Consider the following 23,264-nt stretch of genomic DNA (forward strand, 5'->3'; position numbering starts at 1 on the left):
GTTCGCAAAACGCGAAGTCTGCGCGCCATCTTTAGATCGTTCAGGCGAAAACGAATTAGAGCGAACTAGCGCGAATTTACGATTTGTTTCTACTCACCCACGAATCGTTATTATTAAACCTCCACAAAATTTCACAATTCGTTATACTGTGACTCATTTATTCTGCGACATTTCGCAGAAACATTCGACTCGATACATGTTACGAAGCCGCAGATACTCGATTAGCCAGGTTTCTTGAGTTTTCTATAAACTTTCATGAAAAAGGGATGAGTCAAAATATATATATTTGTAAAAAAGTATTATTCATCAATAACAGTATAATCGAAATAAGATAAAAATTATATGTTATCGTATTAAAATTTACAGGTGTAACCTCGTATTTTACTTACACAGGCACATTGTCATCTATCTCACGATTAATTCCGCACTAAAAATCATGTTCTTTTTCTGTGAAAATATTATTTATATTGTTGCACCACTTCTCGATATAAAATACAACTATAAACGACACTAAAAACTCTTTGAGTGGGACGCTGTGTTGCGAACAATTTAACCACCGCAAGTCCATGTGTGTATATAACTCGGTTTCCAACATTATCGCCGTGTGATGCGTGTAACAAAGTCTGCTCATTCTCGGCGTTAATATATCACCGGCCTTCTCGAACGTCTTCACTAAATAATTATTGCTAACTAATTCAGACTTCGTCGTGTCTGTCAGAAGACTCTTGCACGTGTCGCATCCTTTTATACGTGAATCATCTAAGATTTTCGCTGCGATAAAATTGCAAATGTTCATGTCTTCGCGTGTCGTATCCGAAGGTTTCTCGAAGTCGAACGTTTGTAGATCTTCCGGCGAGTCGTCATCGCATCCACTTTTTGCGTAGATAAACTCTCTTAGCGTAAAGAGCAATGGTCCGTCTATTTTATTCTCGCTATTGTTTTCCACGGTGCGAGGCGACGTTAAGTTATTAATCAGCAACGTTTTAAAAGAGCTCTCGAATTCCATGCACGTAGGATTAGCGTGCTTCATACCGAAGGATCTGATTTGCCCGAAAAAATGTCGAAGGCAATCTTGGTTTAAAACTCGTGGCTTCAAGCATTTGAATTCGTATGGCTTCAATACTATCCACAATTTGCGTAATCCTCTGATGGTGGAGATCCAATTTTTTAGAACATTTATATCTCTCAATTGCGTTTTGTTCTTTCGGTCGACAAACCGCATTCTCTGTAACCTTCTCAGTGCTCTCTGCCAAAACGGAAAATGTGGACTGTTGTGCGAAATAGCAACTCTTAATGGTTTCTCGGGCTTTAACGTGTGCCCGTTTACAGAATCGAATAGTTGGTCGAAAAAAAGTATTATCTCAGCTGTATTTTGTCCTCTCTTTTCTGGCATTTTTAATGGTCCATAAATTGTATTTACATATCCTGAAAAAAAAAGTATATAAAAAGGAGTTTTTAATTACATATTAATATATGTGTAATTACATCGAGCTTCAGTTTTAATACTAAATTTACACAAATACATACCCTCTAATTTAGTATGATGATGTATAAATCCACCCATCGTCATACTTAGAACTTGCGCCGCGTTTTTAACTTTTTTTTTCTTGACTTTATTTTTTATTATATGTTCAGCAGTAATTTTCGGCATTAATCGATACATAGTATGTGTCAAATCCATGTGATATGCTTGTTCAATAACTTCCCACGATGCAAATTTTCGTTCTTCTCCTTCCTCAACGTCAAATTCAAGATCGTTATTTAATAAATTGTTGCGTATGTCTCTAATAAGATGTGGTGGATCATATAAGGGAATTATATTTTGCTTTTTTATTGTTATATAACCATCTGAAAAATACAAAATATTTAATAAAATATGAACATTAATTATATGTATGTAAATTAATAATAACGTATATTATATATAAAGTCTACTTAATAAAATAGTAATTATATAAAAGCACACGTACAATATGGTCGTCCTTGTTTCGATTCGAGCCTCGCCGATTCTAATTTCAGTTTATTTATAGCCATGAGATTACTCTTTTTGTCATTGCATACAAAGGCGACTAAATACAATCCACTGTTAATTATAATTTTAACAATATCCTTGATCCATTCAATGAGTTGATCAGTTTTCGTCACACCATCGCAAAAATAATACGCTAGTGGAAACTTCCATCCGTTTTGTATGCCGCGCACCATGAAAATTAATGCATGATCGGCAAATCGTGCTCTTCTTTTAGCACCAAAATCTTCGAAACCAACAATATGCTTTTTTTTCGTATCGTAATCAACGTGAAGCTGTAACAGCATCTCATCCCACATCAAAAGGCATACTTTATCTCTCTCCTTCATCATTCCCACTTGCCTTTTCAGTTCGCGATTTATAAAGTTTATTGGGCCTGGATGAATATTAACTTTTTGAAGTGTAGATCGTAACGTTTGTATGCTAGGCAGATTAAAAACTTGGGTCAAATATTGATAACATTTACTAGACTGTTTCATAATAGATAAGGCTGCGATCTTTTCGTCCAGTGTAAAACGTCTATTCTACAAACAAAATTTAAATCAATCATCATAAGTTAATATTTTTTTATAGTATATAATATTCCAGTTACATACCTTAGATACATGTTTCGTTGTTCTTATCTGCATTTCAAGAAATGTTTGTTGAACAGGCGTTAATGAAGATAACAGCTTCTCTAAAGCAGCACTTTTGCTATATTGCTTGGCTTGCTTTATTCGTTCACGAAACGACAATTGTCTTTTTATAACAACCTCTTGTTTTTTCCTTAATATACACGATAACTTGTACAACTTCCACATTTTTGGTGTAAATTTATGAAAGCACTTTTTTTGCAATAAACTATGTATATCTAATAAACTGGATGTTGAATTTTTTGACTCTAACTCTAAAGAATCTTTATTTACTAAAGTACAATTATTTGTTGAAGTATTATTTACTGGAATATCATTATTTACTAGAATACTGTTACTTACTGGAGTGCTATTACATACTGAACTATTATTCTTTATTGGAGTACTATTATTCATTAGATCAATTATTGAAGTATCACTTTGTTCTATTTTTGTTTCAATCTCTGGCTGTTCTTCTATTATTTCTATTATTTGGATGTCTTCAATTTTGTCAGTTTTGCAAGTATCTATCGTTTCAATTTTAAATTTTCTTACAGAAGCTTCAATATTATTATCACCAGTTTTCCCGTTGCCGTAAGCATTATTTACTTCATTATTATTATTACCATTATTTGGCAAACATAAAGACGGTACAACGCCAGGTTTTAATCTTCGTAATCTGTACATTGCTTCGTAATCTGTATCGGCAAAATGCTTGTAACATACAACACACTTTCTCAATTGCTCATTGGTCAAACCTTCTATTTTCTCGGAATAAACTGCTTTCTTCCATTTATTCAGCATAATGGTATCTTTCGGGAATGTATGGGAAGGTAAACTTACTCCCGTAGAGCATCCTCGTACGCAGCAATGTCTACCCATAATTTAACCTAAAACGAAATATATTATATTAGTGGCGGTTTTAAAATAAGATGTACATTTTTTATTATATTAATATTCGCACTTACTGCAACTGCGGGCAGCGGCGGATGGATTAATTAAACAGAGTGAAATCACACGAAGCAGTTATCAATTGTGAAAACGGAGCAGTCAACAGTCGCACGTAGCGAAAACGCGAATAAAACAGGTTAAGTTTTTACTTTTACATTGCTATTGGTTTTTACACTTCAAGCCGACAAAGAATTAAAGTTAAGAACCAATAAACGTAACGAACAATACAGTTATTCACCGAGCGACTAAGTAACAATTAACATATTTAATTGCTGCTTAATCTTAGAGTCTTTTATTGAATACATCCAGTAAGATTATTCGTAATGGATTTGTGTAAAATCAACTACGCGGTCTACGCATGCGCAAGCTGCGCGGATTCTTCTGGTGTCGGATTGCGATCACGTTCATGTGACTTGTAAAAGTAATAAAAAGTAAATACAAGTTTATTTGTGCTGCAACGCTGATGATTAAGGAAATTTAATAAAGATTTAATTTATATAAAGCTAGAATCTTTGACGTTTAGTCACGATGGTGCGAAAGTTAAAATATCACGAGCAAAAGCTGCTGAAAAAGGTCGACTTTTTGTCGTGGCAGGCGGACAATAACCTGCACGAGGTTAAGATCTTAAAGCGTTACTGCATTCAGAGAAGATCGGACTATACAGTGTACGTTATTATTAAATATTATATTATATTAAGTTGGCCAATAAGTTCGTTCGATTTTTTTTAACGTAGTGAACTATAGCTACAAAAACCGAACGAATTTATTTTCCGACCCAATACATTATAACGAGATATAAAATAATAATTTCTTAAAAATTTAAAATATAAATAACATTACGTAATATATAAGTATACTTGTCAACGAAAAATATAATGCAAATTAGTAAACGTATTAAATGATTAACGAAATGATTGTAGGTACAATAAATTGTCGCGCGACATACGAGAATTGGGGAGAAAAATTAAAGACATTGAACCCGATGATCCGTTCCGTATTGAGCAGAGCGCGATGTTGTTGGAAAAGTTGTACATGATGGGCTTGATTTCAACAAAATGGGATTTGTCGCAGACGCAAAAGGTAACCGCAAGTTGCTTCTGCCGACGGAGACTCCCGGTCGTTATGGTGCGTAGTAAGATGAGCCAAACGATACCGATGGCAACGAAGTTGATAGAGCAGGGTCATGTTCGAGTTGGAGTAGAAGTTGTAAAAGATCCTGCGTTTTTGGTAACAAGGTAACATATTTTATGTGCCATTTACAATTTATAAACGTTAAAAAAAATAAAACAATGTTAATTATTTATTTTACAGAAATTTAGAGGACTTTGTGACGTGGGTGGATACTTCTGCTATTAAGAAACATGTACTTGAATATAAGAATGAGGTAAACAGTGTTAACATCTTATTATATATTATCATAATTAAATTATAATCTTGTAATCATATATGTAATAATACATTTTTATCTTTCAGATGGACGATTTCGATATAGTGTAATTTATAAATTGAACATTTTTACTCATAAAATAAAATAAAAATGTATATTTTTATGCAGCAGTGTATATATAAAAAAAAAATTTAGTAATAGAAACTATTTGTGCTTGTTAAAAGATAGACGTTTTCTTATAGGAATTTTTACAGAAGATGTATACCTTATTTTTAAATAATAAAATACACAGAATCGTAATGAGATAATTTTATTAAAAGTCGGATTAGTCGTCACCACTTTAAGATTGTACGAGTCGCATAAACGTAATAACTGTTTAAACATAAACGCGCAAAAGCGCATTTACGTAATCGTAAATGTGGAAGAATCCTAATGTTTCGGTTTAACGCAGATGCGACACATCAAACTTCGATTTTTCTTAACCAAGGATTGCAGCAAGCAGTTCAAAAGCTATCGATTGTATATCATTATTTTATTATACAAACTGATCGAATTAATTAGATTTATAATACAGAGTTTTGTTATTTAGTCTTTGCATTTCGGTGTTCAGTCTTTACATGTAATAGGAAAATAATATTTTTAAAATATATGTGAAAAATCAGGATGGTCACATCTAGCGCTAGTTGGAAAAAAAAGCAAGAGAACAATAATATGCATCTTTTATAATTCACTTTATAATACTAGAGAGATTAAATGGATTAATTGCTAAATAAAGTATATGTTAGGCATCAAAACTAGCATTTAACGAACATAGCGTTGTATAACAACAAAAAAAAACAATGAATTATACCACGTGTATTCCGAGCAGCCACTCATTCATATACTTATAATGATAATTAGTAGTTATTATGATTATGATACAAATGTTACATGTTAATATCTTTATAGTAATCGGCAGTCTCTGTGCTGGTCTCTGTGACATCGCCACCGCGTTAAGTAATCTTTATTACGTTCTAGAGAGTACTTGGAGCACCTTTTCTTTCCTCCCTTGCATCTTTCTAAAACGTAATTAACAGATCAAACGGGGGCGTGTGTCGGCTCAGGTCCCTAAGTATCTCTCCTCCTTCTCCTTCTCCTCCCTCACCGTCAACTATTTACATAATTGCCTTGCGAAGTCTCTCTGTAACACGCTGCATTTATTCACGGAAGGAAAAGAAAAACGGTAACGTTAATGTTGCTTTTGCTCCGGATTCTTATCTATCTTCGCGGCGCATCGCCACGGCGGTCTCGTTGAAATTTTTAATTCAATTCGTTCAAAATGAAAATCATGAATCGTGATCCGCACGTTTTTTTTCCGCAATGCAAAACGCGCTTACGTGATATTTCCAATATAAAGGCGTGTAATAAAATATTATACAAGAAAGAAAAAAAGAAGCAAAGACGAAATGAAAAGAAATGAAAGAAAAGAGAAAACAAGTAATATAATACATTTATGCGCCTGTTATTAATTGTCGATAGACGAGACATTCATTAACACTCGAAATACAAATAACGTGGCTCTCGTACCTATCGAACGTGTTTTACACTACTATCTATTGTTCAATTCTTCTTATATGGAGCTATACTGTTACATATAGAATTTCGCACCAACCGGCTATTCGCGACTTTGTTCCCTCCTTGAACGAAAAAAATTAATTTTTTCTCTTCTCTGATCATTCTACTGTTCTTTGTACAAGTTCGTTAACGTATTCTATTCTATCAATTGATTTTAACGGGATATTCAGCGAATTATGGTTGTCCGTACATATCTTGAAATAATACATGTGCAATAACAAAATGCAGATATTATTTTACAAAGATATTACTTAACAACGGCATTATAAGACGCTGAGTATCACGCTAAACTCGAATTTGTAAACCTACGTCTCTATATTTGGGACCGCCAAAATTCTGAGAAATTGTGACAAAGTCATGCTAATAATTTCTCAGGTTTTTGGTGAGTTTATTGGTTTAAGAGTCCAGAGTTCTTTCGATATTCGAATATCAGAACCTAACTGTTTAGAGAAGGCAAAGTAACAAAATATATTTTTATAGAAAGATTATGAAATGATGTAACGAGAACACGTAGAAAATAATTTAAGTGAAGTCTGCATTCAAATAAAATTCGCAACAGCGAAGTAAATTATAAATTAGTAACGAAATCGCCAGTTTGGTATGGTATTAATATATAAAAAATTCAGAAAAACAAATGAATAATTTGCTTTGATGAAAAAGAAAGATTCTTACAGTACACTACTATCTACAAAAACCTTCCATGTATTTTTTTTTTAATTTTAATATTCTCTTCGCTCTTATGTTTGTGTTGCAATAAATAGTATGAATTTTACATAGGCAGTTTTACGTATGCTACTGTACAAGAAGTGTAAAAAGACTTATACCTTCTCTACTCCAATTTAAATTTAAATTTATCGATAAATAAATCTACACAGCTTTAGATTCAAATGTAACTTTCACATAATAACCTGACACTGAAAGGGATTCCGAAATATATTTGAAAGTAGAGTCACCATTCAATACGGATCGCAGTGACGATTTTTTTTTAAATGACTCAATTTGTTAATAAGATGGTTACCCTCACAAAATAGAAAATAAATTAAAACCGCTTATCATTACCCATTATGCTACAATTCATTTCAGGGCCAGTCGTTCCATTCTCGGAGAAAAAAGACAATGTTTAAAAACTGCCGTTTTTTACACAACAGTAAAATGTTTTTTAAACATTGTTCTTTATTTGACAAGGAAGTCTCTTATGTCTCTGCCCGAATTGTAATAGTATTAGCTATAATCGGTAGACAGAGGAATAAGATCAGTTTGATAAACGTTGGAAAGACTGGTCCTTAAAGACAATATCAAATTTACACTTTTGTTAATCCTCCAATATTATGCTATCTGATACTGAATTCCTGTTTCTATTCCCTTGGTATACCGTAGTTAATAAAATTATTAATGAGTAACTAAATAATCCTCTTTCATCGTAATATTTGATCGAGTTAAAAAGTTAAATTGTATTAATTAATTTTTCCGGAACACCAAATCAAGCACTAGATAGTATTTTCACTGTAAGTCTGTAAAATTTATGGATGAAAATGAATGGAAATTATAGAACGAATGTCAGATATGAATCGCGGATAGACATAAGCTTTGGAAGATTGACAATGTACCCATTTTTTCCATTTAATGTGATTTTTACAAATTATATTTTTACATATCAAAATGCACGTGGTAATATTCATTGTATTATAATTTATAACGAAATAAATACGTTAATCACAACTTTTTATCGACTTTAGTGCTAGCTTTTGGTAAAAAGATGCATATTATCATTAAAACGTACGTAATAGATAAGTACAAGGCGATTTTTTTTGGAATATACCTACGCATTCTCTATTTGATTCAATAAACTGCATTTTTTTTTATTATATGCTGTGGTAACGAGTGAATAGATTATTGCAGATCAACAATATCATTGTATAACATAATGTTATGCCACGAAACATTTTTCCAAAGAAGATCTTGCAGCACAAATAGCATATTTATATATTCCCGATATATTCATAGTTATAATATGTAATAAGCACAGTTTTAATGTGCTTATTAAACTCATAAACGTATGAACTATACACATAAATTATCAATCACATTTCTACCGAATAGTTAGACGATAGCAAAATTATTTCACAATGCTTGAAATAGAAAATACCAATATTCTTTGCACACTCGAAAATTAAAGAATTAAATTAATTTAAATTGTATCCTCTTACAGTCTTACGATTAATTTGAAACAGAGAAATATGTAAAGAGGATTCGAGCAATAACATCTACATTAAATATTTAGTAGAGATATTGATCCTAAAGCTTTTTTTTCTCACAATTGCTATTTGGATATGCATATTGAATAGTTCTCGTCCAATATGCACAGTATGTATATCATGTGGATGGAATTGTAAAACAGTAACACTTTATAAAAATGGAAAATTTCTTCGTTGGCGCCAGTAACGATTATTATGCTATTGCTTTATGATTTTGATAATGAAATCGGACGAACTTCTAGAATCGAAATGAATTTATATTCCCAACCAGACATTTGTTTTATAAATCTCTTTGGATAAATGAGATAAAGTTGAATGCGATAAGAAAGTTCCGCGACAAAAGAGCGCGAGAACGTAACGAGCGAACTCTTATGTAATCACAGTAGGCGCGTCGCGACCAGTATGTTGATGAAGTTCGCTTATTTTTAACGCGATATTAATTAAAGGTTTTAAAACCAGTTGTGCATCTTTTTCGAAAGTAACCGGATCATTTTCGTAACTATCGATATACATACGGATAGTGGCACCAGAACTTCCAGTTCCAGATAAGCGGAATATTATGCGAGAGCCATCCGCGAATAATATCCGTAACCCCTAATGCACAAAGTGTTGTAACTCGTTTGAAAATATAAGATTATTAGTACTAATAAAGTTATGGAACATACCTGGTTCGTAGCTTTGCTACCATCAACAGGATCCGTATAAGAGTAATTATCCGCTTGTTTAACAATATACTCTTTACCTTCGTACTGCAATTTCCTGCCGATAAAATCTGGCTTTTGAATCAGGGCTCCGATACCTTGTATCATTTTATCTGCACACGCGGAATCACAATTTTCATAATCGTACCTGCAATTAACAATGAATTTCGAGATTTAGAAATATTGAATCAGAATATATGCATTTAAATTCATACGAAAAAATAATAGAAAAGAATATATGCGTACCTAGTAAAGAAATTTCTTCCGTAAACTTTCCAGTGATCCAATAAAATATTTTCTACCGATGTTCCTAGCTTCGCAATCACATTGAGCCACGCCAGGCATGCCCATATTCCATCTTTCTCACGTATATGATCGGAGCCGGTACCGAAACTTTCTTCTCCACACAAAGACAGGTCACCAACATCCATCAAGTTTCCTACAAAAATTAAATTATATTAAATAAACATTTAGAAATTGATAATTCTTAACACTCGTAAAATAACCTACATACCAAAGTATTTCCATCCAGTAGGAACTTCAAAGAATTTTGCCCCGGTTTTAGCAGCGACTCTATCGACAGCTGCAGCCGTCGGCATTGATCTAGCATATCCTTTTACGCCAGTCTTTTGGAAATACGGAATTAATTTTAGATTAGCAGCTAACACCGCTAAGGAATCGGAAGGAGTAACGAAGAAGGCTTTCTTGCCTAAGATCTGTAATTATATCGACATGGTTTATTAAAACAGCTAAATTAATCTTCTATACTATTTTTTGATAAATTTTGCTTACCATATTTCTATCTCCATCACCATCGAAAGCTGCACCAAAGTCGTACGGTCCTTCCATCATAGCATTTACTAAATCTTTGGCATAAGTTAAATTTGGGTCGGGGTGTAAACCACCAAAATCTTCTAACGGTTTTATATTCACTAAGCATTTATCATCGACGCCTAATTCGGTGCTGAATATTCGCTTCACATACGGTCCCGTAACTAAAAATTAATAAGAGTATTAATATTACAATGTCTTAAATAATAGGAATAGAAGCCAAATGGGAATTATATAATGTCTAACCTCCATTCATTGAATTAATGAGAACTTTAAACGCTGGTTTATCCGTGCTGCCTTGCAACAATTTTTTAATACTCACAAAATCAAAAATGTCTTTCATAAGATCCACATAATCGTTTACAGAATCAATTATATCAATCGTAAATGGTTTGCCATCAACCTCGATAGAAATATTCTGTACTTTGTCGATATCTACTTCAATGTCTGGAGCAATTTTATAATATTTTAGTGTTTTAGTGATCTCATAGATTTTGTTTGTTACGTTATCTGGAGCGGGACCGCCGTTGTCGCAATTAAATTTAATCCCAAAGTCGGCATTGGGACCACCGGGATTGTGTGACGCAGTTAAAACAATCCCGCCTTGTGTTTTATACTTTCTTATTATAGTTGACACCGCAGGCGTCGAAAGAATGCCATTTTGACCAACTATTAACTTCTTTACCTGAAAACAATTTTAATATATGTTAATTAAACTTACTATCTCTCTCTAACAATTATTTATATACAATTATTTACAAAAAAATTATTCAACTACACGTCATTAAATAAATTATGTAAAGACCTATTCTTAGATATAAAATATAAAAGCTTATTAAACGTATTAAATCGCAACTACCGACATCAATCATTTCTTATTCTTGCGGTACAACATTTTTCATTACATGTAGCCTAGTCCAACGTATCAGACTTACCCCATTTGCCGCTGCGATTCGGATGATCTTCATCACAGCCTCTTTCCCATAAAACCGTCCATCGCCGCCGACGACGAGGGTGCAGCCGGGCAGCTGATCGCCCAGGGCGTTCAGTATCGCCTGCACGAAGTTTTCAGTGTACTGCTCCTGCTGGAAGATCTTGACGGCCTTCCGCAGGCCCGAGGTGCCCGGTTTTTGGCCCTCGTACACCCGGGTGTTCACCGTCAGGCTAGTCACCGACGTCGTGGTCATGTTCGCACGATGATTTCACGAGCGTGCTGTAACCAACAAAAGGAGAAAGAAAAACGATGAGACGAGGTATCTAGGAGTCGAAGCTGACCGTTGACCGGAACCGGCAAAGGGAGAAATCGAGCGACGAGCTAACGTTCGCGACCGCCTGATAACTACTCGGACTGCCGGCGACCCGAACTTTGCCTGTCAATGACACGCAAGGGCACGGGCACCCGGGCGTCGCCATCTTAGAAGATGATCGCGCGCGCCAGCTGTCGACAGTGCACGGGCACGTGCACGCGCGGCCGAAGTCACATGGATCGAAAGAGCTGTCATTGACACTTGGCTTGGACGTCTTGAACTAGTCGAGAAACCTCATTACCGTGCGTCGCGCGGCAAAATTTGTAATGACTTAATTATTTGAACAATAAATACATGAAACAATATATACTATGCGTTATTTAATTTATATAATCCTGCAATTCTACAAAATCAAAGAACTGGGTCTCTTAATATAATTAAAACAAACTTTTTAATTTGGGAAAAGAAAATTTTGCATATATTGTATATAGCACTATGGAAATAATTCTCGTTAAATTCTGCCTTGTAAGCTTCTAAAAAGAATCGATTTTTATCAATTCAACTTTTCCAGAGAAAGACTGTTTTTATTTCTGCATGAGAGCAAACACAAAGATTTATACCACGTCCAATTTCAATTTAAAAATAATACTCTTTGTTTAAATTATCTTTACGTTATAAATGCTATCTATGTTAACTGATGCCAAGAGTGAGTCTTGAAAAGAATATATTTATACAAATGCGAAATAAATGTACCACATACGAATTTATGTTTACTCGATTGCCTCAGCTTTCGCGTCGTGTAGCATACTTTCTTCGCCGAGTTTGCACAAAACAGCAGATATTTGAGTCGCTTACAAGCTTATAAGTAATTAACTCTACTTTATGAATAATAATTTTTTTTTTAATTCCAAGTAAAGCATCAGATTGCCGTCTGATTTTTTCACACTTAAAATAAATCACCTACTTGTATTTCATAGACCTAATCAATTTGGTAAATAAGTAGCTTATTTGACGATTAAATATAGCCAGAAATGATGGCGGGGAGCGCTCGTAATCGTCTGTACGTAATGTAGATAACAGTTGCGCAGATAAATGACGCATGGATCGACAACGCGGAAGCCAAATGGGAAGATAGAAAAGGACGCACGACAACTTTTCGGTCCACAAGATATGTCGCGAGACCGTGGGAATTTACTTTCGTAGCGCTCGAGAAATGAAAGAATAGATACCGAAACAATTGGTGGCAATCCGCTGCTCGTAGCTTTAATCAAGGAACCGCTCACGAAGTCGACAAAGTAACATAACAAAAAAATACAAAAACAAAAAAAAATAAAATTAAAAATTCAACTCACACGCTTGACGTCAGTATGCTTTACATTGGTTCGAATTAAGATAGCGAGCACACAGAGAAAGAAAGACGAGGCATCTTATGTGCGCGAAGAGATAAGTGGATAGGGTCGCGAGTTCGACGTTTGACGTGATGGTAATAAAAGGAAGAACGCATTTAACTGCCGCAAAAGGGAAGCCTGCACTTAAAGGCGGGCGATGCCCGACGTCAAAGGAATACGTTATATCGGCCTTTCATAATAAAAAAATCTCTCCTGAAAGCTTCGCCCTTTCGCGAAGGAAAAAGAGCGACTTGCGAAACGAGAACGCTTACGCTCGCAAAGCACACGGGTGGATTCGCGTCGATAACTTGGAATACTTCGATAGACCATCTACTCTTAGATTACTATTTTATCTGTAATACAAATAAAACGGGAAAAGATAAACGGATATTAACAAACGCCAGTGTTACTTCTACCCCCGAAGAAGCTCGAGCTGCGATCCGGAGATCGCTAGGAAAGTTACGTATCGGAGAACGGTGCACGAGATTCGGTTTCATCGCGGTTGTTTCGAGAAGAGGAATGATCGAAGGGAGGATCAGAGAGAAAGAAAATCAACGAAAGTCACGCGATCGTCGCGACCGATCGGGTTGGCCAGCGGTTTTTAGCCACGCTCGTTCGGACGCGCCGCACGATCGCGATCATTGAAAAACGCGTGCTCTGGAGGGAGACGTGTTAAGTCAAGGATATTGCGTCGACACAAAGTCCGCGGAGTTTATAAAACGGGGACGTACCTACTTCAAAACCCAGTTATCCAGACGAGGGCGCGCAATCGGTAGCCGCGTCCCGTGGGAGAGATTTCCTTCCCGATTCCCCGGCTCGTCCGGTCGTCCGGACAACCCTGGGACCAGGCGTCGAAGGGGAAAAAAATATTAAAAAAAAAAAAACGAAGAAGAGGAAGAAGATAGTGAGTTGGAATTTCTTTCAGTTTTACGCGACGGGTGAAACGTGGCTAACACGCCGCTATCCGATTATCATGCCGCCAAAACTATCACTGATAACTTTTCGCGCGATCCCGCCAGTTAATTGGTTAATTTACTGAAGAAAGATATAATTATCGTTGCGATAAAACCGTAGTACGTGAGGGCGATTTATTGAAATCGTTATCAGACGCTTGCACCTCGCGTGGTGATACGCCTTCGGCGTATTTGGTAATTTTGCGTTAAAAAAAGTTCTTTAAAAATAGAAAAAGAAAAACAAGAAATGAAAAGAAGTGAGGGAAAGAAAAAAGAAAAAAAAAAAGGAGACGATAACGCGGGAGAAAATATCAGCACGATTATATAGTTCAATGCGACGTAGAAAGCTCATCGTTTCGCGCTGCGTGCTTCCTGAAGTAAGTATTCGCGACTGTTCCTCGTGTCCTCGCTCGTAAAAAAAAAAAGCCGCCTCGCGTTCAAGAAGGCGCAAGGTGTTCGACGAATAAACGGAAACACTTCCTCTCACTACAGCGATTCTCTTTTCTTTGCCAGCTTCAGAGGCATTATGTATAAGACCCGTGTTTACCCGGGCAGCGACTCTTCGCTGACACGAGACAGCGGTTCCGAGAGCACGCCGTTGCTCTCTTCGGAATCCCGCACGAGCCCGGAACCGACGATATTCGGCGATTCGGAAACGAGCGATTTAGATCCTAGCCCGGCCGACAGCTCTCTCATGTAAGATGTGCACGAGATTTGCGAGGGAGACGTATCATATTACATTTTTCGTACCACTGACAACGCATATTACTTAATAACGTAATTCGTATCGTAATCGCGGACACAGTAAAGTGACATGTACCAATCACATTTGCGTTATAAATCAAACAACGGTGTTGAGTAAGGGCCCGTGCTTTCAAATTTCGACAACTGTTTATACCGAATATGACACGCCAACAATTTTTACTCAAAACGCAAAAATGAAAAAGATATTTACCACATCCCGAGTATACGCGAGCAGTAATTAGTTAATTTCCGATGTATCAATCTCGATTCGAAAATCACGTACGTAACATATCTAAATTAAGACGCCCACGTATTTTTTAACTATTAATGTACATGTATTGCTGAGGACTACTACATCTTACTTGACCATTATTTGATTTATAATCCATTTTTATAAGGTTTTTATTATGTATACTTACTCGCAGAGAGGTCTACGTATGTTATCTACATGATTGCTTAATACGTGTCTCCTATTATTTTGTCTAGATACGGAAGCGTGGACTCTGCCAGTTACAACACGGTCCTAGCTTTACCGAAGAAGCCATTCTCTTCAACGCGAAATAGTGAATTGCTGATTTCTCCAATGGCGAATCCACCTTGCATAGTGAACCACGAACGAAATTACCAGACCTGCAATATCGACTTGGTAAGAATAACAAGCTCTGCGTATGTTCTCTTTTTTCAAAAAAGAATCCAAATGATGGAAACCAGCTTTTCGAAGGAAAAACAAGTTCAAAGTTCAAGTTTAGTGGCACTTGAGTGATAATAATCCTTTAGAAATTAGCTATTTCACGTAATAGTTATCGATTTTCAATTTAATATTTAGCATTATGATTCCTAATACGAGAAAAAGAAAACCTATGGTCCAAAAATAATCGACATTTCTCTGAATGCGTTAATGTATGAAGTTCGAACTTACGTTTTCCATTCTCTCTCTTTTGCCAGACGAACGAAAATTCCATCGCGACGAAAGCGCACGAGATAGACTATAAATCTGGACCATTGCAATTTCAATCCGACATCGTGCAGGCTGCCTGCAAGGATCTCAAGCCGAAGCAAAGTTCACTGGTCACCATGTAAGTATCTTGAAAATAAAACAATAAGGTAATTATGTAATTATGCAAAAAGAGGAGGAGATTTTTCAAGTTAAGATACATAAATAGTGCGCTCTTAATGGACGGCTTTAAAATCGATGAGACAACGATCGATACCTTTGCCCTAAATACCCTTTTGTAAACCGAGCAGGAGATAACGCACTTAAAACAGTAGATAAATTCACCAGATTATGAAACTAATAATGAAATTAATTCGTCTGCATCTCTCTCTCCTTTCCCTTCTCAGGGAAATTAAAATACCGTGATTAAGATTCGAATAATTATCAGCGCGTATTTTCGATGGTCGTTAAGTAACGCTATGATCTAATTAATGGTCAGTTTTTATCCCCTCGCGAATACAGTGTCTACCTTCTTCGCGATTATTGCCCAACGCTTAGAAGTACAACGCTCTTAGATTTAATAGCTTTACGGCTTATTGCTAAAGAAACGAAACCTTTCTACGCATTTCAGGATTAATATTCTCGATAACATTCCAAACGATAACGCAACTATCCAAGAAATTAATAACCCTTATCAATCTCCGGATAATTAATAGGCCATTCAACCGTCTAATACATGAGGAGCTAATTTTTCTAGTTTTAACGAACGTTAGCCTCTGCATCTCGCGACGAAGAGACACCAGATATTTCATTACGCGTTGGGGTGCTCGTACCCGGCCGTTCGATGATTCGAGGGGGAGATTTTACTTCCCTCACCCACCCCGACATCGCTTTATAGCGGACGCTGCGCGCAAAGGGAGAACGAAGGGTCGAGGGTGAAGAAATTAAAAAAAAAAAAAAAGTGCAGAGATCGATGGCAACGCGTTTAGCGTTTATCAATGGTACCGTTTATCGCACGAGCTATTAAACGTATTTTCGCTCGTCCTGGCGTCTGGGGTGAAATCTCTGTGTTTGCGTATCGCCGCGAAGCACGTTTATTTGCCGCTGATGGCTGATGCCAACCAGCCCAAAGCTTGCATCAGCGCATCTCAATTGATTCTCTTCTCGAGCGATATCCCGGCAACGTGCGTGCGTGCGCCCGTGCGTGCGTGTGTACATGCGTGCGTGCGTACAAGCGCGTGGCGTTCCGGGCGAAAAATCGACAGCGCTGTGCTTCAAAGACGTTATCGCGCCAAAAAGAGCGTCACGGAGATAAACATGAATAGCTCTAATAAAGTATAACAATTAGTGCGCGCGATTGACGCTTATCGCGGGGAAGAACTGACGCAAAATCTACACACAGATTTGGTTTCTTTTTTTTTCCCCCCTTCTTTTATCATTATATAAGAATATAAATAAATTAATTTGTTTATTAATAAATTCGCTTACATATTGCATAAGGAATAAAAAAAAAAAGACCGCGCGAAGAGACGGTTCTTCCCCGCGATGAAGATCAAGGGAGAAATTTATCTGGTAGCTTCTTTTTATAGTCGTTGATAAGGCGGAGCCGATCGATGGCACAACTGTTTGCTCCCGGTTATCAATTAACGTAATTCAGATTTGACACCCGCAAAATCGACGGGTCAATCGACGCTCTTTGATCGAATTCGCGGCGAAGCGGCCATTCGCACGCACGCACACGCACGCACGGGGCCGCCGTATGCGTGTGATTGATATAACCTAAATGACGCGGTCGTGCGTGGCTGAACGCCGTGACTTTAAATGGACAGAGTGTAACGGGGCCGCGTTTCTGCTGGACTTACCGTGACCGCGGCGACCTCGGGGGGCTTTCCCGTAGACGGGGACGTCGTCGAGATGTTGCATCGCGTTCCAAAGCGTCGGCCAAGCACGCGCGACTGTTATTCGCGATCGCCACGATTCCTTCCGATCCTCCCGTTCCCGCGTCTTGAAAACGAGCGCCTCCGGTCGATGTCCCGGTCCCGTTCGATCCGCCGCTCGCGCCCGGGGCCTCTTCCTTTTACCTCATCGGCGCCGCTTGTTTCCGAGACGCGGGAACGCGAAGACGCGCCTCGGCCTCGCCGCGCCGCGCGACGGTGTGTCCGTCCGGACTCCGGAGCGAAGCCGCTGGAGCGGCGAAACGTTTAGAGCGCGGCGCGACGGGACGCCCGAAGGGGTTACCGCACCGTCTGTTGCCCGGGCAACAGACGACCGCCCCGAGAAGGTGAATGCCCTTAGCCGGTAACCCGCCTGCCCGCCACCGTCGGTCCATCAGACGTGCGCACCGATGCTGCGCGTCAGGGATTTCTCGGATTTTCGGCGCGAATATGCATGAAGTTAGCCGCCGATCCATCGGCGACGACGACGCTTCAAGTCGCGCGAACATATAAATTAAATTGTTTTTGTTGAACGGTTTCTATTATAGTAATACCACGTAACTCTTTAAAGATAATTGTTATTGTCCACGTGGAATTTACGTCGAGCGTTACATGCGTTATAAATGTTTTGTTCTTCTCCCGACGTTGTTTCTTTTTTTACGATAAAATGACCCATTTTCTTAAAATGATAAACAGCAGAAAACGGAAGATTAGAGACGACGCGTGTCAAAGTTAAAGATATAAAAATGCGACAATTAATTCGTTACTTCCGAGATGAATTTTTGTATTTGCGTATAAAAGAGGATCCGTTTGCATTAAATTAAATTAAATTTATAAAAACTAAGCTGTTAATTCTTCTGTTTACCCGACTGCGACGAATGACCAGAAAAATTCGAACGAGGCTAGTGGAGATATGCATTTGCGAAATCGGCCGCTGTTTACTCAGGTCCGAAATACGTCTCGGCCGCCGAAAATACTCCGAAAACGCGTTGTTATCTCACAGACGCGAAAAAAGGCGCATAATTCACGCGCGATTTCGCAAAGTGGCCTTTGCAGCAACGAATCAAGTTCAACAGCAGGATAAAGATAAATGCAATTGTCCTTGATCCACAATGCTATATATGGCTGTCTATGATACGACCATGGGATATTCGTATTAGATAACAGGGTGAGAGAGACACGATGATAATACGCATTCTGATATGCACAATCAAGTCTCGTCTTTAAGAAGGCAGATAGGCGTATCTTTTTATGAGCCCGAGTATGATGTGCGAAGTGTCGATAATCGCGGCAATGTTTGCGTACAAGAACAACATAATGTAACGCTATATGCATATTATTCAAGAGGAAATTACTGATAAGCATGTGGAGGATATCCGAGCCGACTCACATTTTTAATACAAAAATGATTAGAAATTTTTCGACGACCTCAATTGCTCTGGTTGTCTGATATTTCGCACATTAAAAATAAGAATTGAAATTATAAAAAATATTTAACATTGAATTACATATGATTCTATGTTAAATATTTCTTATTACCTGAACAAAATTATCTCTATGAGAATATTGTGAACTTACCTACTTATTACGTTTTAGATTTTCAATATGGAATACAATATTGGGATCGTCATTATTAACAATGCCATGGGGAATCGCAATGGCTGGGCTCTTTCCCGGGATAATCATCAACTTGCTAATGAGCGGCTTATGTTTGTACACTGCTTATCGTCTCGTAGCTGCTCACGCATATCACGGTAAAAAGAATTTTTCATCTCAAAGCATCTATTATGAATTATAATACGTAATTTAATTAATTGCGTAGGTGGCGGAGCAAATATAGAAGTTTTAGACTTATGTCGAATATACATCGGCAAATGGGCGGAACATACCGCTAGGATCTTCAGTATTTCCGTCCTGCTGGGTGCAACGATAGCTTATTGGATATTAATGTCGAATTTCCTGTACAATAGCGTCAATTTCATTTATGGTAAATTCCCTTTATCTTTTTTCTTCCAAATGTAGATAAGATTTTTACGGATTATCTTGAAATATATTTATTTTACAGATAACATAGTTAGCTGGCCAACGCATCTTGCACCTGAAAATAATTCGTATAAAGAAGGTATTTATTAATATATAAATACAAGAAATATTTAATTAATTCTTTGAGAATAACGTGTTTTCAATTTGGCTTTGTCGCTTGGATTACAGTTTTGTGCCCAAAAGAGATCAGAGACAATAACACCATTGCATTTCATGAGAAAACGTTTGATGCACTCGGACCAGCCTGGGATTTACGCAATACGGTGCCTGTATTCCTGGCTTTTTTGATATTTCCACTTTTAAATTTTAATAGTACAACATTTTTCACGAAATTTAATTCTTTCGGTGAGTACACGTATTATATTTAATCCAAGTTTAACTTTTAAACGTTAGAATTAAAATTTTTTTTTTTTTTTTTAATATCCTTAACTTTTTTTTTTTTCTTTAACATTTTGCGTTATGATTAAAAACAAATGCTTTAAAATTAATATATTAAGTTTCGAGATACGAATAAAAAGAAATTAAGTGGCTAGAATAATTTGCCACTTAAGAGTTAATTCTCTTAATAATATCTTATCACATATACAACTCTAATTACAAATCATTGTAAGATATTTTTAATGTAACTCACAGGAACGGCGTCAGTCATATATTTAGTTGTTTTCGTTGTGATAAAATCAGCATCGTGGGGTATCAACATGAACCAAGTCGAATGGGAAACAAGTTGGGTAATACGGCCCACATTTCCGGCGCTTACGGGAACGTTGGCAATGTCTTTCTTCATTCACAATATCGTAATCAATATAATGCAAAATAATCGCTATCAAGAAAAAAACGTTAGTTATTTTAAATCACATTTTTTCATTGTAGATAAATTACTTATGAAAATTAAGTAAAAATAATTTAATTTTTAGGGGAGAGATTTAACCATAGCATACATCCTCGTCACAGTAACTTATATCATCGTTGGAGTAGCATTTTACGTATGTTTCCCTTTGGCTAAATCGTGCATAGAAGATGTAAGTATAAACAATATTCTTTTACAAATTATAAAATCTTTAATATAAGTTTTTTTTATGGCATATTTCCTGAATTATGAATATTGTTTCATTGCAGAATCTATTGAATAATTTTCAAAAATGGGACGGCCTCACACTAAGTGCTCGTATAGTGCTACTTTTTCAATTGGTAACTGTTTACCCTTTGCTCGCATATGTGCTACGTATCCAATTGCTTTCGTTAATACACAAAGGAGCATCTAACAAAGCCTTAGTAGTCTTTATTAATCTCGTATTAGTTTCTATATGTATTCTTTTCGCGACATTTGTACCCTACATCGGGACTATCATCAGATATACCGGCGCTCTAAGCGGACTGATTTATATTTTTACCTTTCCCTGTTTACTGCATTTATGCATTTTGAAGAGAGAAGGAAAGCTAGGCGTGTGGTCGGTATTAATTCATTTAGGAATACCTGTTATCGGAACTTTAAATCTCATTGCTCAGTTTTTCATTGCAGATCATTAATTACGAAATTTAAATTTTTTAAGCTACATGTAACAAGATTGCATTTAAACATATATTATATTTAATCCTTCAAACATATTTTTTTCGACATCTTTTCAATAAATATGTAAGTTTATTTTGACGTTATTTTCCTCTCATTAATATTAAAAAATCTGAAAAAATACCTATTTTAAAATTATATTTAATGATCTAATAATCGTTTTAATAAAAATTACTTACGAATTTAATTTTTAATGAATCTTGTATGTAGTTACAAGCAAATTTCGTAAACTTACATGTTTATATAAAAGATTAATATTAATTAATTAATTATATATGCAATTATGTACATCACTGTACATTTTAAGAGAATCCTAGTGTTCAGATATCGTAATAAAAAATTAGATTTAAATACAATAGATAAAGAAGTGATAAGCACAAATTTTATGACAATGAATAGCCTGTTATAAACAGAAACTCATAAGTTAAAAAATGTATTACAACTTAAGACAGCACAATAAGAATTATATGTTAAGTTATTTTATCAAAAAAATAATAAAATAACTAATATAATTTATTTAATTTTTTGCGATGCGTTATTCTAACAAAAGTTAGATTAATTTTCTTACTTTCTGTAAATACAAAGATTCTAAATGTTGTATACCTTGTATTTCAATAAACCTGCATAGTATTAAATGTACAAAAAAATTCCTTGTACTATTCATTTAATTTATTTCATCTAAATATATATGCTCATTACCTCAAACTTGGCTTTGGGATATCTTGTAAACCCAAACAGTGTCAACTCCATGTCCAATTGTCAAAACAGGATGTGTATTGGGAAGAGGGAATCTGCATGCAACTATGAGAGAATCCTTTCGCAATTCATTATTGAATTTTCTTTCAATATCTTCCATCTGTATAAAGTAATAATTTCTACACATATCTTTTGCTTTTTCTTTTTCAAGAATTATGAATATTAAGACACATACCATTTGATCTACACCAAATATAATTACATTGTCATAATTTTCCAAGCCATGTTTCCATAAATCCTGCTTGAAAAATGTAGCCTTATCTGACAAACCGTTTATCAATGCTTGAAGCCTTGAATACCATACCAGCCAAGCATTCAACTCAATACCATGGGCCTTAAAGCCATGTTTTGCTGCTGCAAGGACCTATTTATAAATTATTTTATTTTACCATTGCAAAAAGAATTAAAAATTTATTTTGCAATCGTTATACTCACGATACGTCCGTCGCCGCTACCGAGATCGATTAAGGAACCAGAGCGGCCGTTCAATGCTCGAATAACATTTTTTATTTGCTGACGCGTGGCCGGCACGTACGGCAAACATATCTTACGAAATGCAGGACTTACGAATGAAAAACATACGATGCTGATTGCTGCTGCAATTCCACCTGCACGGGAAAACGAACTTATTACAATCGACGAAAATCCGTCGATCTATTTTAATAATAAAAATAATATCGCGCAATAATACCTGTAGCTGCAACGAAGAATAAACCAATCTTCGATTTTCGTGTCTCGATAGAACGTTCCATTTCGAGCATAGCCTCACTAATATACTTTTACATCGTCAAAGCATTTAAACTCAAAATAAATTACCTTATAAATGTTAAAGGAGTTTGAGATAATTTCATTCAGCCGACAATCGAGATTTCGTGTTTTCCGAGTGACTGCTTACGTCTTGCATAATTTCGTCTTTCACGTGTTTAACGGATAAGTTGAAACTAACCTGATCCGTATCAGTCACGGCTACATTTAGAGTACGTTCTTTATTCCACAACGATACAATTCTGTTATATTCACTGCGTAAATTTAGCCATTCTTTAGGGGATCCTGAAATAAAGCAAATTATAAAATAAATTTTGTGTAAAAATACCTTTGACGCAACTTGACAAAATCACGAACAATTGCTGATTACTATGAGTGTGCCAATGATAAAATAAATATTTTAGTTTACCCGAAAAAGCTGTCATTTCGTCAAAGTTTCGGAATATATCAATGTACGAATATTTCTAAGCGATGTGTCAGGATGAATAATTAATTTGCATAGCTGCGAATTTAAGAACGTACTCCAGGTGGCCGCCACCCGGTAAAACGTGAAG

The 23,264-nt window shown here is 36.2% G+C and overlaps 4 protein-coding genes across 5 annotated transcripts; 2 read left to right on the forward strand and 2 right to left on the reverse strand.

Annotated features, from left to right (window-relative positions):
* Positions 1-4,119: 4,119 nt before the first annotated feature.
* On the forward strand, positions 4,120-5,278 carry LOC139113381 (U3 small nucleolar ribonucleoprotein protein IMP3). The gene is made up of 4 exons (XM_070674513.1): positions 4,120-4,256; positions 4,512-4,826; positions 4,903-4,975; positions 5,065-5,278. The coding sequence occupies exons 1-4, from the start codon at positions 4,120-4,122 to the stop codon at positions 5,086-5,088; spliced, it is 549 nt and encodes a 182-aa protein (XP_070530614.1). The 3' UTR covers positions 5,089-5,278.
* Pgm1 (phosphoglucose mutase 1) lies at positions 5,273-15,266 on the reverse strand. The gene is made up of 8 exons (XM_070674490.1): positions 15,131-15,266; positions 11,315-11,592; positions 10,626-11,064; positions 10,341-10,543; positions 10,063-10,264; positions 9,795-9,987; positions 9,513-9,696; positions 5,273-9,441 (listed from the first exon to the last, which is right to left on the reverse strand). The coding sequence occupies exons 2-8, from the start codon at positions 11,564-11,566 to the stop codon at positions 9,217-9,219; spliced, it is 1,698 nt and encodes a 565-aa protein (XP_070530591.1). The 5' UTR covers positions 11,567-11,592; positions 15,131-15,266; the 3' UTR covers positions 5,273-9,216.
* Positions 13,000-21,836, forward strand: LOC139113363 (neutral amino acid transporter 9). Of its 2 annotated transcripts, none has more exons than XM_070674489.1 (11): positions 13,000-13,918; positions 14,481-14,663; positions 15,198-15,357; positions 15,657-15,787; positions 19,176-19,333; positions 19,402-19,566; positions 19,645-19,701; positions 19,791-19,967; positions 20,256-20,458; positions 20,537-20,641; positions 20,739-21,836. In XM_070674489.1, the coding sequence occupies exons 2-11, from the start codon at positions 14,494-14,496 to the stop codon at positions 21,147-21,149; spliced, it is 1,737 nt and encodes a 578-aa protein (XP_070530590.1). In that variant the 5' UTR covers positions 13,000-13,918; positions 14,481-14,493; the 3' UTR covers positions 21,150-21,836. The 2 variants fall into 2 exon arrangements, with proteins under 2 accessions (XP_070530590.1, XP_070530589.1); XM_070674488.1 differs by lacking the exon at positions 13,000-13,918 and adding an exon at positions 13,929-14,344.
* On the reverse strand, positions 20,315-23,263 carry LOC139113380 (ATP synthase subunit C lysine N-methyltransferase). The gene is made up of 6 exons (XM_070674512.1): positions 23,120-23,263; positions 22,637-22,995; positions 22,381-22,553; positions 22,121-22,309; positions 21,889-22,045; positions 20,315-20,442 (listed from the first exon to the last, which is right to left on the reverse strand). Exons 2-5 carry the CDS (start codon positions 22,704-22,706, stop codon positions 21,890-21,892), a joined length of 588 nt encoding a protein of 195 aa, XP_070530613.1. The 5' UTR covers positions 22,707-22,995; positions 23,120-23,263; the 3' UTR covers positions 20,315-20,442; position 21,889.
* Between the last annotated feature and the right edge of the window lies 1 nt (position 23,264).

This window comes from Cardiocondyla obscurior, linkage group LG02, assembly GCF_019399895.1.
Source record: "Cardiocondyla obscurior isolate alpha-2009 linkage group LG02, Cobs3.1, whole genome shotgun sequence".
NCBI classification, from domain to species: Eukaryota; Metazoa; Arthropoda; class Insecta; order Hymenoptera; family Formicidae; genus Cardiocondyla; species Cardiocondyla obscurior.